This window comes from Macaca fascicularis, chromosome 9 (assembly GCF_037993035.2).
Source record: "Macaca fascicularis isolate 582-1 chromosome 9, T2T-MFA8v1.1".
In the NCBI taxonomy this organism is placed as follows: domain Eukaryota; kingdom Metazoa; phylum Chordata; class Mammalia; order Primates; family Cercopithecidae; genus Macaca; species Macaca fascicularis.
In genome coordinates, this window is record NC_088383.1 from 84,190,634 (window position 1) to 84,210,928 (window position 20,295).

Below are 20,295 nucleotides of genomic sequence, written 5' to 3' on the forward strand. Positions count from 1 at the left end.
CATATGCAAAAATAACTTTTAGATATAGGCATTATGATGAACAAAAATGATCTAGCTAAGTTTTCAAGAAAACCTATAGGTACACAAGATCCTGGTGATCATACGTATGATGAACAGCTTATTCATGAAGGACCATTTTGTTTCCTGTTAGTGGACCAACATACTTGGCTCCCCCAAAAAACACTCCAGCTAGACAAAACATATCAACACATTAGTCAGAAATATAGCTTTATTATCATAATATTTCATAATCTAAAAACTTCTTTAATTCTGGGAACAGAATATTCCAACTTCTGTACAACTGACTGGCCCTGCAGAATACTGGAAAACAGTGTCTAAGCAATTTGAACCTTGCAGATAAGGATCTGTAACCTAGTTTGGGAAAAAGGCAAAAAGCAAGAAAAACAGTTCAAAGGAAGATTTCTTCCCTACAAGACAAATAAAATTAAATCTACTCTCCAGTTTAACCTTGAACATAGTTTCCCAGACACTTTGGTGATTTCTTCAAAAAAGCAACCGCCTTAACTCTAAGGTCAACTGCCCATGTGGACAAAGGAAATATTTAAAAATAAGACACAAACGGGACATGGCACTTAGCTCGGGTCATGGTGTGTTAAGTGGAGTATGCTTCTGAGTAAGCCATCTCCCATGTTTTGACACTAAATTTATGTCTCTAAGGAGGCACAACATACATAACACATTTCTTTATATGGGGGTCAAAATTTAGTGGGAACTTAAAAAGATTTTTAATATAATAAATCTCAAAATAATCTGTCTTGTGAAATGTAGAGTAGGATGACATTATGATACTTCCTGAAGATCATGGGGTACCACTGTCAGAGAGAGCTGCCATGCCCTCTAGGTATGCTAGATGAAAATCCAAAATGTCAGTTACTTTAAATAAAACAGAAACAAGTTGTCATTGCACACACAGTACGGGACAAAGAGCATGCAATACAACTAACAAGTCCTGTTTTTAGTATGTAAAAGGCTAAAGTGCAATCATGGTATAAGCATCAATAATAAATAACTTTAGAGGGGGAAGTTAATTCTTCAAATAACAAATAATTATAACATTACAATTTTTACAATGTTAGCCTAAAACAGTGATATTCACAACAATGTTTTTCCCCACTTGATAGCTGCTTATATATCACATGAATATCCACCCCCCATAAACCAAAAGTCAAAGTGAAGATTCAAAAATGGACATTTTCATTATGGTGGTTCAAAACGTTTGTATAATGATAAGTTACACTTTTTAATTGACTGGCATTTAAGCAACTGCTTTATTACCTATTTTTAATGCACTGCTAATTTGATGCTTATTGCAATAACAATCATAATTCTGCCAATGTTAATTAGGTTACAGTTTTGATTTTTTAAATAAGAGAATTCAGTTTACATGAACAAACATATATAGTTTAAAAACCACCCACCACAAACACACACTTTCTCCATGAGTATTTAAAAATAAATTATTAATATACTTAACATATATATTTTGCATGTGTTATATATATGTATATATTTGTGGACAAAATTATTCCTGTTTTCAGAAGAATGTCAGCACTTGTAAACTCTGCATGAGACCTGATGATATTGCTAAATTTAAGGAAAAAATAACATGGAAATTCATTCTTGAGGAAAATCATACAGCAGGAAATTCTTAACAGCTCTTTGTGGAAACAAAAGCCATTTTAGGGAAGCAAGGAGGGGAAGACAGTGTCAGATTCTGGCTCCTACATGCATTGTTTAGTTCAGAAATTACTTGAGAATGCAACATACAGTGAACACTCCAGATATTTGGTTGAAAGATACCTGAAGCCTTAACAGGGCACAGAAGCAGCAGGAGGCGAAGTGAACCACCCAGTGGAATAGTTAAGCCAGCGAAGAGAAAGTCATGCCCATAGCAGAAAGAGAGAGGGCCAGTGACACTGTCCAGGAAGCAGGTCTTAGGAAAGGGCTTGGCGACACCCGCAGTGCTTCCAGGATGGTCACGATGTACCAAGCGTGCAGTCCACTGTCATTCCAACCACCTAGACACTGAGCCCATGCTGGGTGCTAATCAAAAGAGGGTTTTACTGCACTCCCCACCCAGATCCACAGAAGCAGCTATGAAGATAGAGGCTGGCAGCGTGGTCTGTGGGTGCAGAATACTCAGCCAAACAAGACGGCAGAGGTGTACCAAAATCTGAATAAACATGCATCTAGGCCACCAAAAAACCTCAATCAAACAAACGAACTGAAAGACACTCTGTCGAAATGAGAACTGAAGTCTGACTGAATGAGTCCCTTGAGCAACCCAGAAATTGAAATCTTGATTAACCAGAATACTCGGGGAATGGGAATCCTTATTTTGGAGGCTTTCAAATTAGCTGAGGCGAAGGTTATACACAAACACAAATATTTTCATTTCACTGCTATTAACAACTTTACACTCCCATTCCTTGCCTCGCACTTTGGAGAGCAGTAGACACAGATGAATTTTCTCCCTAGGCCTGACATTTTGTGTGGCCTTGGGCCTGAAAATTAATGGCCACTGCATAGAAGCCCAGATGCCAAGATTACTGGAGACTGGGCCAGTTACTTTAGAAGTTAGAGCTTTAGGATTGATTTAATTTTTTTATTCTTTCTGTAACTTGCAAGCTTCTAAAAGGCGGTTATAATAAAATTCTGGTTCACTAAGATTCCCATTTGCTAATCTCTGGTTAATCGAGGTGCTTGCCTGTGTTATGCCCTTGGCTTTTCTGATGTGTCTTACCATGGAATGTTTCCAGAAGGACGTTACTGTTGGCCCCTGGAATAACGTTCCCCAAAGCCCAGCGATGATTGGTCCAGCACCACCCACCCTTTTAGATGATGTTCACAATGGCTGTTGGCTTTTTTTTAGCCATTTTGGGCCTGATGTTGCCTTTGCGGCCAAACCCCAGGAGCTCCCCTTTCTTCTGAGGTCTGCAGAGGTCTCTTGAGGACTCAGCCTGTTCGTGAATGGCCTTGGCAGGTTGCATGCTGGCTCTGTCATCCTTGGCCTTTTTCAGGCAGTTCCTTCCCTTTGGGTGGAAATGGGCCTTGAGATCAGGATGGTTACACACCGAATGCGGGTGCCCTCGGCTTCTACAGAGGGTTGAGGGGAGTGGAGAAGAGATGAGCAGAAAGAAAGATTTCTTTAAAACCTTAAAAGAATAACTACTCATGGCACAATCTCTCCTACATGCTACAGTGGTGATAATGCTACCACAAAGACAAATCATAATATGGGTATTTTTCTTCCAAAAATTCCTGTGGTCTCCATGAAATGATCACATGGTACTAAATTCCCAGGGACATATTACTAGTCCTATTTACAGTGATAAGACTGAGGTACACAAAATGTTAATTACTACCCAGAATAATACAGACAGTTGGTCTATGGAGAAGATGGGACCAGAACTCATGTCTCTTGAGTCGTTAAGTGATGACTAGCAGACTCAGACAAATTCACTGCATAGACGTTGGAAAGCATATAACTCCCAGTATGAATTTACATAAACAATGTAGTACATGAACTACATTAACAGTATATAGAGTTATTACGGCCACACTATACCTCAATGAGTGAAAGTTATACAATATAATACTCTAAAAATATTCCTCCGGTACAATCATAGTGGCATATACTAATAGACTAGTAGGATATCGAAAGGTCACATCAACTTTTCACAAAGTTAGGTACACATGCAGGTCAGTTTTCACTTAAGCCTCTCAAATCCATTTATAATATAGATATCATATAAAATAGATATGATCTCATACAAAATGCAACAGGAAAACATACAATACAAACATTATCAAATGGCCCAAGTATAAAAAGACATACATACAGGCATTTGGGTTTCCTATTTGAGGAGATGTCTGTAAGCTGAAGGAAGACAAATAAGAAAAAATGTTACTGCATTTGAGGGCTGGATTTGGTTTTTGAAATATTTCTTTTATTTTCTAAAACTTGCATTCCCATTAAGGGAGTCGGTAAGTGTTACTGGTAGCATGACCTGCAGCACCATCCATCGCACTGGTGAACAAGAACATCTCATCTCATCTTTGCTTGCTTACTCCAGGAGCCTCTGCGGGCACTTGTTCTGAGATTTCTGAGAAGTCTATGTCAACAGATCTCAAAAATCTCAAACACTCAAAAGAGCCTCCCAGCAGAGCAACATCTGAAGAAATATGTTTTCAAATACTGGAATGCGTTTGCATCCTCATAGCTTAGCTCCCAACTTGTAAGTGAGAACATAAGATACTTGGTTTTCCATTCCTGAGTTACTTCACTTAGAATAATGGCCTCTTGCTGCAAAGACCATTATTTCATTCCATTTTATGCCTGAGTAGTATTCCACAGTTTATATATACCACATTTTCTTTATCCACTCATTGGTTGATGGACACTTAGGTTGATTTCATATTTTTGCAGTTGCAAATTGTGCTGCTATAAACATGTGTGTGCATGTGTCTTTCTCATATAATTTACTTCTTTTCCTTTGGGTAGATACCCAGTAGTGGGACTGCTGGATCGAACAGTAGTTCTACTTTTAGTTCTTTAAGGAGTGGGGTGACAGATAAAAGACAACATATGGGTATAATGTACACTGCTCACGTGATGGGTGCACCAAAATCTCAGAAATCACCACTAAAGAATTTATTCATGTAACCAAAAACCACCTATTCCCCAAAACTATTGAAATAAAATAAATACATAAAATTTGAAAACCTGAAATGATCTGCCATGATTTCTTGATAGATGCAGGCTGTATTTGCAGCTAATCTATAGCTGTGGCCAGTCACAATGTATCAACTAAGGAGAACATTGACATAAAAGGTTTCTTGCCTATAATACATCATTTCTAAAATGAGAGAATATGAAGAACAACCCCACAGTTGTCCCTGAGGCTGTCTCTCATTGAGATGATTTCCCACTCCTAATAACTCATGCAATAAAATATCTGCATGCACTTTTGTGGCTGGGCTTGGAATATTATCATTTGCAGAATAAATTGGTAATTATCATTTTGTGATAGAGATGTCACCATCCAGTGTATAGGCAGTGTATTTCCATTCTCCTGTTCCTGATCTTCCTCATGTAGCTTTCACTAGAATAAGTGGTGTCACATTAGCAGGCAGACCAACAGAAGAAGAGAAACGACAAATAAAATATGGAGAAAAGGCCACCTTGGTATTGGGCCAGTGTGGCCAAAACATGTGTCCCTGCTGTACTAAAATAATCTGAAAACTCAAGCTCAGCCTAACAGGATCATCGCTTGCATTCTTCTGACTGCAGCAAGCCACAAAGGAAGTTCCTTAAAAAAGAAAAAAAAAAAGAGGCTCATGTCATGAAGAGACAAGATAAGATTCTTGTGTTCTGTCTTTTGACACAATCAGAACTCAGCAATATTTGACCCTGTTCATGCAGGCTGGGTTTGGCTTGAGATTAGTAAATTGTAACAGAAAAAGGCACCATTCTCACATGAGGTCCCAAAGATTATGCAACATACAAAGAAGGTGGGACAGATGGCTCTGGAAAGCGCCAGGCTGGTAGCTTCTGGGGACCCGAAGGCACTGGCATCAACTTTCTCTACCCCACCATCACCAAAAAGTATTTCTCAGCTGGGCTCCTACAGTGAACTTCAGTCAATGTGTAAACTGTAAAAATAAACAGGGTGTTTCTTCCTTTAAATCTTTCCTCCTTATTTTTTTTTAAATTATTGGAGAGTAACAAAATGTGTTCACTTTACTGTTTGTATGTATGTAAGTGGCAGTTGAATGATTTGTTGCATATGTTTGTATATATACTGCTCTTTGGAATTTTATGCAAAATTGAGAGACACAGAGAGAGAGAGAGAACAAATACATGTGTATGTATGCTTCTTTCCCTGAGAAAAAGGCTAACAGTGTTATCACATGTTCAAAGTGATCTCTGACTTCAAAAATGTTTTTAGAACTCCAACCTTAGTGACTATGAATGTCACTAATGGGCCCTCCTGGGACGTCAAGAAATGAAAGGACTTTACCGAGAGGGAAATGCATGATAAAGATGAGTAAAGATAGGTCATGAAGCTCACACATATAAAGGTACTATAAATTGTGCATGTGTAAATGTCACATACCAGATCAAATACTGACCACATAACAGGCAGAATTAACCCTCATAACAGCCCTTAGGAGGTAAGTACCATCATTCCAATTTTACAGATATGGAAGCTAAGGCAGCAGAGTTAAGTAACTGACTTGAAGCCTCAGTGCTTTACCAGTGTTCAGGCTGGCCTTCAAATCCAAGTTAGCAGACTCTAAGTCTGAGCAAGCCTTCACTCTGTACTGTCTTCTTAAAAACTATGTGTTCATGTACCTAAATATAAGAACAAAGAAGTATGTACACAATAAATTAAGTGGAATAAATAGCTGGACTAGAATTCCTCCAAAGATCCTATAAATGATGAGGTTTGGGGTGGAGGCTGGGGTTTATCATCACAGCCACCACAGAATTTCCTCTGCTCCCCCCGTGAACACAAGAGGCTACTGTTCCTCCTGGCCCTTTTGGCCTCAGGCAGATGGAAAACCTTTTCTCACTTAGCCCATCTACCTACTTCCATTTTCTCCTAGTACAACATTTTTGTTTTCTTTTTGATTAGGGAGAGGAGGATGTTAAGATGAAGATCAAAAGAGCCTTTGATCAAGGTCCCAGGTTGGAAAAACACAAATAGCCTTGTACTAAAAGCCAATCTAAGTACAGGTTTGACTAAATCTTATCCAAAATGCTTGGGACTAGAGGTGCTTTAGATTTAGAATTTCAGAATATTTGCATTCTACTTACCTGTTCAGCAACCCTAATGCAGAAATATGAGAACCGAAATGCTCCAACGAGCATTTCCTTTGAGCATGACCCTGGAGAGCACTCAAAATGTTTTGGATTTTGGAGCATTTAGAATGTCAGATTTGGCCGGGCGCAGTGGCTCATGCCTGCAATCCCAGTACTTAGGGAGGCTGAGGTGGGCAGATCACCTGAGGTCAGGAGTTTGAACCAGCCTGGCCAATATGGTGAAACCCCCCCGTCTCTACTAAAAAGACAAAAAAAAAAAAAAAAAAAAAATTAGCTGGGCATGGTGGCAGGCACCTGTAATCCCAGCCACTCAGGAGGCTGAGGCAGGAGAATCGCTTGAAGCGGGGAGGCAGAGGTTGCAGCGAACTGTGATCACGGCATTGCACTCCGGCCTGTGCAACAAGAGCAAAATTCCGCCTCAAAGCAAAAAAAAAAAAAAAAAAGAAGGTCAGATTTTTGGAATAGGGATGTTCAGCCTGTAATATACATTCACCTATAAAATAAGAAGCCATGTCTTTGATATCATCAAACTGCCAAATCTGTGCCCAGGATATCATCAAAGTGCCAAATCTGCCCAGGATATCTGTGGCTATAGAAACAAAGAGTAACTCAGATGCTTTTAACAAAGAAAGTTTTGAATAATATCTTTGGCCCAGCTTAGTGAAGGTACACAGAGCCCAGAAACCCAGGCTTCTGAAGCCTCAGCCGTACCAAGGACAGCTTCTCACCCCAGTGCACCACAGAACAAGCAGAAGATTCTGACTGTACTCCCCACTCTCCCCTTCTTGCTTGCACACCTGAGTTTCCTCCTTTAGAACAGTGAGGAATACCATCCCCAGCCCAGATCTCACTCTCTCCACTAAGGCTGCACTACAAAAACAGCGTAGATCCTCATTTCCCTTCTTACACCACCTAAGTTCCCTCCCTCTCTTCTCTTCCCTCTTTTTCTCATTACCACCTCTAGAGAGCAGTGAAATTCCTAGATTAGTATGTAAGTTTCTTCTTTCTAAGGTGACTTACAGCATTAAGAATCTTCTTTGCTATGGAAAAATTTCCTTCCCCTCACATTTAGTGCCTTTGCTGAAATAATGTTTTGGCATCTGTATCTTTCCCTCAATTCCCTTGAGCATTTATGTTCTTGTTCACCTGGCTGATTTCTAAAAATATAATATGCTTACTCAGATATTGTATCTTTATGCTCTGAAAAATGGTGTCGAATTAGACACAAAGTGACCTACTATCCCATCTGTCAAAATCACTCACACAACTGCTCAAATGGAAGGTCATGAAACAGCTTGGATAATCTTATTTTAAGTGTTGCATTTATGTCCTGCAGGTTGCTAAATCAGGACTAGCAGTAATTCATTTAACACATATTTACTGGGGTGCAGAACTTACTGGTACTGAGGAAACTGCTCTCAGTGAGGAGGGGGACACAATTACCAAATAAACAAATGAATATAATTTTACATAGTGCTAACTACCGCAGGCTGAATATCCCTAACCCAAACACCCAAAACCCAAAAGCTCCAAAATGTGAAACTCTTTGAGAGCCAACATGACCCTCCAAGGAAATACTCACACTGGAGCATTTTGAATTTCTGATTTTGGATTAGGAATGCTGAACCAGTAAGCTGCATGCAAGTATTTCAAACTCTAAAAAAATCTAAAATCTGAAACATTTCTGGTCCCAAGCATTTCAGATAAGGTATATTCAACCTGTATGACAATGAAACAGACTGTTATAAGAAAAAATGGTCTACGGGGTGTGCACACTGTGTCCTAATGTGGCTGACTATGGTTCAAAGCAGAGTTTAGAGTACTATACAAGGAAACAAGGGGAAACCATATCTGCCTAATCCTTTCAGAAATCACATACCTCATTCTTGGTCTTCCTTGGGCAACGTATCCTCCTTCCAACCCTCAAACAGTTCCCTCACCACAGCCTGACCATGCCCCACTCATACATAGCTCTCATCTCTAAATTTCTTGCTATATTCTAACTGCACTGTATTTTATTTGAATTAGTCCATTTTTCCTTCAGTAGAGCAAGTCCGTGAAGGTAGATCATATCATATTTGGAATACAGAAGGTACAAACATAAATATTTATTAATTTCCCATTTGTGTATGTATATATGTATGAGTACATTTTTGTGCATGTACTTATGTGTGTATATGCATGCATGTACATGTATAGGTACATTTGTTTGTGGTGCACACATATACACAGTCATGTACTACAAAACTATGTTTTAGTCAATGACAGACTGCATATATGAGGGTGGTCCCATAATATTATAATAAAGCTGGAAAATTCCTATCACCAAGTGACACCACAGCTGTTATAAGGTCGTAGCACAATGAATTACTTGTTTGTGGTGATGCTGGTGTAAACAAATCTACTGTGCTGCCAGTCACATAGAAGTATAGCACATACAATTATGTACAGAGCATAATACTTGATAATGACAATAAATGACTATGCTACTGGTTTGTGTATTTACTACAGTATACTTTTTATCTTTCTATTTTAGAGTGTAGCTGTTCTACAAAAATAAAATGTTATCTGTAAAACAGCCTCAGGCAGGTCCTTCAGGAAGTATTCCAAAAGAAGGCGTTTTTGTGACCATAGGAGACGACAGCTCAGTACACGTTACAGCCTCTGAAGACCTTCCAGTGGGACAAGATGTGAACAGGAATATTGATAATCCTGGCTCTGTGTGCATTTGTGTCCTAGATTTTAACTAAAAAAAAAAAAAAAAAAAGCTTAAAAGAAAAATTTTAAAATGTAAAAACAGAAAAAAAACTTATTGAATAAGGACATAAAGAAAATACTATTGTACTTCTCTGGTATAAAAATAAGCACATAGGGCCGGGCACGGTGGCTCACACCTGTAATTCCAGCACTTTGGGAGGCCGAGGTGGGTGGATTACCTGAGGTCAGAAGTTCAAGACCAGCCTGGTCAACATGGTGAAACTCCATCTCTACTAAAAATATAAAAAATTAGCTGGGCATGGTGGCGGGCACCTGTAATCCCAGCTACTGAGGAGGCTGAGGCAGGAGAATCGCTTGAACCCAAAAGGTGGAGGTTGCAATGAGCCGAGATCACACCACTGCACTCTAGCCTGACAACAGAGCAAGACTCTGTCTAAAAAATAATTAAGAAAAAGCACATAGACCAATGGAACAGAATAGACCAGAATAGAGAACACAGAAATAAAGCCAAATACTTACAGCCAACAAGGCAAACAGAAATATAAAGTGGGGAAAGGCCACCCTTTTCAACAAATGGTACTGGCATAATTGGCAAACCACATGTAGAAGAATGAAACTGGATCTTCACCTCTCACCTTATACAAAAATCAACTCAAGATGGATCAAGGTCTTAAATCTAAGACCTGAAACCATAAAAATTCTAGAAGATAACATCAGAAAAGCCCTTCTAAACAATGGCTTAGGCAAAGACTTCATGACCAAGAACCCAAAAGCAAATGCAACAAAAACAAAGATAAATAGATAAGACTTAAACTGAAAAGCTTCTGCACAGCAAAAGAAACAATCAGCAGAGTATACAGACAACCCACAGAGTGCGAGAAAATCTTCGCAATCTATGCACCTGATAAAGGACTAATATCCAGAATCTACAAGGAACTCAAACAAATTATCAAGAAAAAAAAAACCCCATCAGAAGTAGACTAAGGACATGAATAGACAATTCTCAAAAGAAGATATACAAATGGCCAACAAACATATGAAGAAATGCTCAACATTACTAATGATCAGGGAAATGCAAATCAAAACCACAAAGTGATACCACCTTACTTCTGCAAGAATGGCCATAACAAAAAAAAGTTTAAAAACAGATGTTGGCAGAGATACAGTAGAAAGGGAACACTTTTATACTGCTGGTGGGAATGTAAACTAGTACAACCACTATGGAAAACAGTGTGGAGATTTCTTAAAGAACTAAAGTAGAACTACCATTTGATCCAGAATCCTACTACTGGGTATCTACCCAGAGGAAAAGAAGTCATTATATGAAAAAGATAATTGCATATACACTTATAGCAGGACAATTTGCAAATGAAAAAATATTGAACCAGCCCAAATGCCCATGCCTATTAATTAACTAGTGGATAAAGAAATTGTGGTTTATATGTACTGTGGACTACCACTCAGCCAAAAAAGGAAAGAAATAATGACATTCTCAGCAACCTGGATGGAATTGGAGACCATTATTCTAAGTGAAGTAACTCAGGAATGGAAAACCAAACATCGTATGTTCTCACTCATAAGTGGGAGCTAAGCTATGAGAATGCAAAGGCATAAGAATGATACAATGGACTTTGAGGACTCAGGGAAGGGGTGGAGGAGGAAAGGGTGGGAGGGGTGTGAGAGATAAAAGACTACAAATCGGGTACAGTGTACACTGCTCGGGTGATGGGTGCACCAAAATCTCAGTAATCACCACTAAATAATTTATTCATGTAACCATACACCACCTGTCCCCCCAAAACCAATAGAAATCAAAAATTAAAAAATAAAAAAAATTTTAAAAAGAAAATATTGTTGCACTTCTATATAATGTTTGTGTTTTAAGCTGTTATTACAAAAGAGTCAAAAAATTAAAAAACAATTTAAAAGTCTATAAGGTAAAAATTTTATAGTAAGCTAAGGTTAATTTATTATTGAGAGAAAAGTTTTAAACAAATTTAGTGTAGCCTAAGTGTACAGTGTTCATAAAGTCTACAGTAGTGTACAGTAATGTCCTAGGCATTCACATTCACTCACCAGACACTCACTGTCTCACCCAGAGCAAATTCCAATCCTGCAAGCTCCATTCATGGTAAACGCCCTATACAGCTATACCATTTCTTACTTTTTATAATATCGTATTTTTACTGCGTCTTCTCTTCTCTGTTTAGATACATAAATACTTATCATTGTGTTCCAATCACCTACAGTATTCAATACAGTAACATGCTGTGTAGGTTTATAACCTGGGAGTAATAGGCCAAACCATATAGCCTAGGCACGCAGTAGGTTATACCATGCAGGTTTGTGTAAATACACTCTATGATGTTCACACAATGACAAAATTGCCCAACCACACATTTTTTAGAACGTGTCACATTGTCAAGCGACACAACTGGATATAATCTTGCATGTACATATCTAACTAGAAGAGCCAAAATGCTACCCAACTTTTGATTACATTATTTGGCTTGATGAGAAATAATGACTGGCTATGTCTCTTTAAAAAATGTTCAACTTTCAAGCTAAAAAAATAAACTAAGCAAAAGAGGTGAGCAAAAACAATTTTAAAAGAGAGAATGAATGGGCTTCCTTTCTTCCTCCTTGCCCTCCATTGTTTCCTCTCTTTGAGATTCCTCTTGACTGAGTGTCGGAAGATTTCATACATTTCTTAGCTCTGGATGACTTATAATTCTAAATATGAAAGTGTCAATGCTACATTTTAATTTTAGAATTCCTAACCATGAAAGTCAGGTGATGCTCAGATAAGTTAAGAGGCCAAAACAACTTGGAAAGCACTGAATCCAACCCCTTCATTTTACAGAAGAACTACAGGCCCACGAAGACCAACTATCTTGCCCAGTCAGAAGCAGGGTAAGAATCAACCGGAAGCCAGGTATTTTTAGGACTTTTCACCTCACATCTGGGTACCATAACCTCATGCCCCAACCCTCTCTTGAGAGGGCAGGATGAAAGAAGATGGCAGAAAGAAGCTCAGATAGTCCCTCCAGCCACAGCTAATCAAAGCTGGACACTCTCATGGTTTCCCAAGGAGGCGACGGAGAGGGATCAAGGTGTGACGTGACTTCCCCCTCGGAAGCGTTTCATGTAGAAGACCACAGACATCCACCCAGAAAATAATAAATATGTTACATGGATGAGACTGCTTTGAAAATAGTGCCTCAAACCTCACAAATGTAACACACTTCCTTCCAGTCTCTTTTTGTTCTGGAAAGTTCTGGGGCTTATATCACTGAGCTGCGCTAAGGCCAAGTGTATATGATTACAGCAAGCACCATGTAGGATTTATTCATTTCTTTCCGTCCTTCCTCTCTGCTGTTCCTTCTTTTATCCACCTGCCTTTCATCTCATTCCTTCTTCTGGACAATTAGTTTTATTATTTAATCATGTTGCCTTTTCACCCTGGCTTCCAGAAAGCTCTAAGTAAACTTTTTAATCAACCAGTAGCAACCTTGCTAATCTTTTGATTAGCATAAATGTTGTTGCCTATTTTTCTTTTCCTTATAATAGAGCCCATTTGCTGCGGGGGTGGAAGCAGTAAGAAAAAAAATCATTTAAAAATCTTCTAGGAAGGAAGTAAGCATAAATAAAGTTCAATAAGTAATGGAAATGTTATAAATAAACTGCTTTGGGGCATCCAAAAATCTTTCCTTGGCTTTGTTGTAGGGAACTGTAGAGAGGGCAGATATGACTACCTGCCCCCGCCCCCCTGCCGACCTAGAGTATGGTTATTTGTACCTCCCTCTGCCCTCCAACGAGACCAAGGGAATCCTGATCAAGCCACTTATGAGAACCAGGATCTTTATCCACATCCAGGGATCTCATCTGGGCTCTAGGCATTTCTTAAACTCCTGAAACTATATGCAAAACTATATGCAGGAATCTAACCTAGAACTATCACCTGTGAATCTTTCAGTCTTTTTGAAAATCTATATGAAGAATTTTAACCTGTAGAGACTGCTGAACAGTGTTTGCCTCCCTATTAAGAAAAAAAAAAATGTGTATGTGGTTTGATTTTACTTTACTGAATTCATAAGATTCTCTTGAAGAGCTCCAAAACATGATAATAACTTCTGAGCTACTTGAACATCAAAATTGAAATGAATGATTTCTTTGGATACTTCATCTATTTTACAAATTTAAAAATATATATATATTTCTACCAACTCAGCATGGTGTGGAGTGGGAGGGTGAAGAGGGACTGGAAACGGCACATGCAGCATTTACCTTATTTCCAGGCGTCCTGGACTCCCAGGTAACATTTCCACAATATAGGCATGGCCCGGGCAATACTCTCAAATGATGTGTAGAGAGTCCCTGCAAGTCACCCAGCTCCCTTTTCTCTGCCCTCAGCCCATTCTCACCAAGCACAGGGACCTTACACTTGGTGGCCGGTCCAGGGTGACTCACCACATGCCCGCTGAGGTCACGGCCAAAGCCAGAGGCCTGCTGGCTCTGATAGTACTCGAGCTGCTTCTCTGCCAGTTCTACCCGCTGTAACAGATTCTCAATAAAGTCCTGGAGCCGGGCTTTCCCTTGAACCTCCTTCTCAGCTGCCGCTTCCAGGAAATGGTTGAATGTGACAACTTCTCTGTAAGGCAAAAATGTCAGAACACAAAATGGAAATATGAGGCAAGGAATTCACTCATTCAACACATATTTATTGAGTGCCTACTATTTGTCAGTTACCACCCTAGGCAGTAGTACTCCATGGCAATGACGAAAGAGGTAATCACCTCTTAGTGATTACATTTAGAGACTGTATTTTAGTAGAAGAAGATAGTCACTATAAAACATACAAATAAATATATGTCAGATGGTCATAAGTGCTAAGAAAATTGAAACTGGGTGCAAGGGGACAGCGACAGAGGAAGGAAAGGAGTGAATAATATTTTAAAAAGCAAAGTTAGAAACGACCTCTTGAATGGGGTGACATTTGAACGGAGACCTGAGGAAGAAGCCATGCAGGTGTTTAGGAAGAGCAAATCAGGGACATGCAGATGGGTATGAGGTACAGTAAGGGGTTATATGGAGGAGGGAGCCAGGTAGGGCCTCACAGGTCACTGTGAGACTTTCGGTTTTATTACAAATGAGATAGGAAACCATTGGATGCATTGTTTTTAAGACAAGCTCTGACTTGGATTTTTAAAGGCGATTGAGAGAGAAAACTCTACAGGGAGAGAAAGTATAGGAGCAAGAGACCAAGCTAAGCACCAAAACAGCACAGCAAATGAGTCATCTTGTCCAAAAGTACATTTTTCAGCTAAGAACAAAACAGCCCATACAGCTACCATGAGGTCAACCCAAAGACCACCAGGAAAACTATTCTAATGCTGACATAAGAGAAGCAATGCATGGGTTGCCCTCCCGTAAGAAGCTGAGCAAAAAACTTCAACTATATAATTCACAAATAGATTACAAATCCAGAAAAATTCTAATAACTTTCTTACCATCTTATATTTTGCTTTCATTTTTAATGGAAATACGAAAATAGTATTTTTTCTGATTTATAAATAAGCTCTTTATTTAAAAAATTCAAATAACCCATTAGAAATATAAAAAAGGAAAGATCACCTGAAACTCCATTATCGTGAGACCACCACCATTATCTTGTTAGCCATCCTCATGAGCATCACACTCATCCCCAAACACACCCACCCAAGCACACATACACTCACAGTTTTCCTTCTTTTCCTACCTTGCCCTCAACTCTCAATTCCCCTCTCTCCACACCCTCTTTCCCAGGCCGAGGACCCAGTAATCACCACTATGAATAGGTGTATATTGCCAGAGTTCTCTCCACCATATTGTCTTCACTTAATAAGAAGCCATGAATATCCTTTTAGTCATCACCCTTGTATGTTCTGCCAGTCTCCCTGGAGCTAATGAGTTCCATAATTTTACTATCCGTTGGGTAGTCTTTCCTTTAGGCGTCTCCAAAATCTCTCTCAATCTTCAAGGAACGTCCTCTCATTGTTTTTGCCATGTTTAACTTACCCAAGATTCTAAAGACTCTACTTTCTGTCCTTTCAGCTCTTTCAATTTTGATTCGTGAATGCTAATTTTTGTTTATCTAACCTCATTCAGTTGTTCTAGACAGTCAATTAAATTCATTGGCTTCTCTGCATCTTCTCAACCTCCACTTGATCTTTATTTTCCACTGAGCTCTAGAATTCTCTTGAGAGTAGAACTTCAGGGAAGTCTGGTTCAGGAAGTCAGAGTTTTACATAAGATCTTTGCAAAACAGCTGGTAGTGACTTCCAGCTCTTTTCTTCTGTACTACCAGTCAGTGTGCCACTTTTACAATTAGTCATGATTTTTCTCTCACAAATATATTACGCCACACTTGGCCATACTGAAACTTATTCTGACACTTCCTATAGAATCACACATCTCTATGAAACTTTGGGAATTACATATTTATAAAAACAGATAACAGGTTGGCTCTAATAATGATTCACTCAAAGAAATGCTAGTGATACCAGTCCCCGTTTTTTCTAGTTTCCTATCCAGGATCAAACATAAACCCTAACTCCATAATAATTTCATCATCTTTCAGTAGCTAAGAAATATCCACACAGAAGAAATAAGAGTCCCTCTGGAAAAGAATTTTTTCAATCATCAAGTTGCAAGTTTATTTCCAGATGTTTCCATATTAGCCCTCCATAGAAGATGTGTACTTTTCAAGGTCTTCATTATTCAGGCCATGAACACAAGTCAATTTTTAAGCCCTACCGTCATTCACTTTGATCTGTCCTACCTGAGCCACAAACCTTAACTAGCAGCAAAGGAGTGGCAGGCCCATGTGAATGCATCCCCAGCCCTTTCGTGGTTCTTGCTTATGATTTAGGTCCTTTGCGATGGAGTATTCTGGAAATGCACCACAGGAAAATACTTCTTATTTCCAACATTAAGGCTTCAATTCATTTGGTGTCTGAGAATCCAAATTTCTACAAGCCTGTTGTAGAGGTTTCCTGGGTGATATTTAGGATAACTAAATATCACTCCAAACTGTACTTATAGGGCAAACAATCAAAAGTTTAAAAAAAAAGTACCATTTAAAAAAATTCATTTTGGTCGATATTTCCTATATCTTATTATGGAAATCGTTCACATATATTAAGGAAAATATAAAAATTGACCTTTTGGAAGACTCAACTGGGCAGGGACAGAATCAGCTTTTGTTCTCTGTTCTAAGTCCAGCACTCAACGCACTTGTGTTTGACACACAATATTGAATAAGTATTTGTTGTAATTAATGTTTATAAAGGACAAGCAAGAAACTAAAAATGACCCAAAATCCTACCACTTAGAAGTAACTACTGTCAATATCCAGTATATTTTTTCCTGTCTTTTATCTCTGTGCACATTTGCTATTCCAGGACTCTCATGCTATGCAGTCTAGCATATGCAAAGATGGCAACATTTGATGGTTTAATCTCAGGGGATTAGCATCACAAAAGCAAGAGAACAAATTTGAATGCAACACCTTTTATGATTGTGGCTGTATTTTTAAATCACATAATATTTTGCCAGTGGTTCCATATGAAACTTTTAAAAATTAATATTAATGCTGATAATATTAATTTTTAATATTAATTTTAATACGCTCCCGGAATGTTATGCTATGTTATAGAAAAGAAGGATCTTTTTTCTAACTTCTCTCAACCAATTATCTTGTGCCCTGAAGCTGAGAAGTTAATACCCTCTGTATTTTTCAACCAACCTGGCACAAACTGCTAACCTAATTTCAGTTTGTAGATGCATTACATTAACTAAGGTGGAAAAAAAAAACAGTTAAAACAAGCTTGATGGTATACTATGATTTTGTTTTAAAAGACAGGTTAAACACAAGACAAAGACTGGAGTTCATCATACTGAGATTGTATAGGGTATCTTTGTTAGATGAAAAAGGTATCAAAACCAAGTGACTAATTGTGGAATATCATGTATGTACATCTCAGATCCACCTTTCATTTACATCCTGTTCAGTATGGATGAATATCCAGAACCACCTCTTATTTCCCCATAGAATCTTGGGGTTTTTCTGAATGGAAAAGAAAAGGGGTTAAACACATTGCATTTGTAACCTCTTTCATAATTACACTCCAAACAATTAAATATCCATTCAAAGTGCAAGACAGACCAACAGATTTCAAGGTAAGAAAGTACAAAATGTTCACTGATACAGTTTCAGATCCCACATTGCAATGACTCTTTAAGAAACTACCAACTGTCACATTTGGCACAGCATCAAAGCAAAATATCCACGATTATCTGAGAAGGCTATTAAAATACCCCTCCATTTTCCTACTACGTATCTGTGGGAGACTAGATTTTCTTCATCTGTTTCAACCAAATCAACAAATTTGCAACAGACTGAATGTGGAACTACCAAAGTCCAGCTGCCTTCTATGAAGCCACACATAAACTTTTAAAACAATATCGCTCTTTTCACTAAATTATTTTTGGGAAAACAGTTATTTTTCATAAAAATATGTTATTTACGTTAGCATATAATGGATACATGTAGTGAGAGAGTCAAACAATGAAAGAAGGAAATACTGAAATAAACACGTAATTACAAAGCTAGTTAAATGTGACTAAGAAGAAGAGTAATATGATGCTATCGGACAGAACAGTAGAAGACTTGTGTGGTTTTATTTCTGGTTCTCAACCCTGTGACTCAGAATACAGTGTGAAAGCTGGAAGGCCAGATGAGAAGATAAGGGCCAACCTGAGTGAAACTCAATCAGGGTGTGGGTGCCGACCAGTGCTGGGGAAATTTAACTGATTCTAAGCCACTTCCGGCCCCATCTTTGACTTCTTCTTCATTAAAAAAAAAAAAAAAGGCCAAATATTATTAAATCTGAGGTTTTAGTCTTCAGTAGAAAATACGCTAATTTAAAGCAATATTTGACACTAAAAAAAAAAATACCAGTACAACATAAGAAACTGACCTTGAAGCTCATTATGATGCAGAATGATTTCCAGATCTGGAAATCTGTCAGACTGACAGGTATCCAGAAACCAACACAGTAGAAGAAGAGCAATGAGTGAAAAAGTCCTTTCCAGAGAGCCAAACCTTCAGTTAGAAAATATATCCATTCACACATGCATTCATTCATTTACGGGAGGACCATATGGTCTGAAAAATAGATAATATTATTTCATTTTTTACAGATGGAATCCTCTGTTACTTCTTCTGAGATGGGTTAAAGACAGGTTAATTCAGAAAAATCAAAGACATGCTATCATGTGACCAAGACACCCTAGAAACACGTGCAGAGATCAATGGAAATATGTGTTCGCACACTGTGGTGCTCACTGCAATTTTGCATAGGCATTGAACTATGCATTTTAATGAGTGATAACACGCTGATCCTATCATCTATTATAATCTACTATCCACAAACCATTTCTTACGTCTATTTTAACTTCCTTCATTTTTGCACTGAGCCATGCTTACTTTTGGATATGCTGTTCTCTCTGCCAGGGTCATTCCTCCTCCTATTCCAAAGCCCCCACAATTAATTATCAATTAACTATTCCTCTAACCTCAGACTCTCTTGCCAGGGAGTATTCTCAGACACACGCCCAGGTGTACATGACATGGCCTACTGTGTTTTCCACAGAAGTTTGTACCCTATCACCATGCACATCACAATGAACCAGTGTGCCATTTCCCCATTTGACCATAAAATCAGTGAGTTCGGGACCTTGTGTGCTCCTTCACTGTCTGCAGGTACCCCCTGCACCTAACCTGAGCCCAGCACACAGTACAGGATTAATGCATTTCTGCTGAATGCATGAAATGTGCAACTATATCTCTACTTGAAAATCGTTAACCAACACAGATATCCTTAAGTTTCTATTTTCCTTTTCCAGACAAGTACTGGAGCATCAAACCAATGAGTAACCTACGGGTACCTCCTACAGGAATAGGGGGTGGGATCTAAAACTGATGCCTCTCTTCTATTCTTAAACACTTTAACATCAGCTTCTCCTCCCAAAGGCAAAGCTCCACCAAGTTATTTAAATTTCATTTTACATGACTGATTTATGAACCTCTTCAGAGGAATATGAAATGGTAAAAATACCTCTGGCTAAAAATAGTCTAGCTATTGATCACAGAGCACCTCAGACAGACCATAATGTCAACCACAAGGCAAATCCCAAAGCAGGAGACGACCACCTCCGAGCACAGGGAGCTTGGCTGCAAACCCATAGCACGGAGTCGGCTCCTGCCCTCTCTTTGGGGCACCACAGGCCTGAATCTGCAACAACTGCACGTCTGGAGGCATGGCCCATCTCTACTCTTCTTGGCCCTTACCTCTAATGAGAAAATCAAACTATTCTCATTGGTTGTAAGTTGACCAATACTATATTCTGAGTCCCAAGGGCATAGAGTGGGGATGTGGTAGGAGGCAGGGGAGTGGAGAAAAGAGAATATGCAGAGACAGAAATCGAAAACTTCCTGGGTTTCCGAATTTTACCATGTGCCAACCCTGAGAGGGTATGCTTGACACCTCGTTTATTCTGTATGAGTTTGTAAGTCTGCAAGGAACACAGCCTGAAAAGAGGGGACCCCATTTATATGCACAAACCAACAATGTGGAGCAAACAGACCCTTCACCACACCACTGACCTCTATATCCAATGTGATG

General features: G+C 38.8%; 1 protein-coding gene across 2 annotated transcripts in view; it reads right to left on the bottom strand.

The window, feature by feature from the left end:
* Nucleotides 1-211: 211 nt before the first annotated feature.
* Nucleotides 212-20,295, bottom strand: part of ZNF365 (zinc finger protein 365) — a 28,239-nt gene continuing 8,155 nt past the window's right edge. The window contains exons 3-5 of one of the 2 annotated variants that reach the window (XM_005565759.5): nucleotides 14,039-14,219; nucleotides 3,864-3,901; nucleotides 212-3,117 (exon numbers count right to left, since the gene is read on the bottom strand). In XM_005565759.5, coding sequence (XP_005565816.2) covers nucleotides 2,856-3,117; nucleotides 3,864-3,901; nucleotides 14,039-14,219 — 481 coding nt within the window. In that variant the 3' untranslated portion in view covers nucleotides 212-2,855. The remainder of the gene's footprint in view (nucleotides 3,118-3,863; nucleotides 3,902-14,038; nucleotides 14,220-20,295) is intronic. The other variant, XM_015456299.4, reaches the window with a different exon arrangement.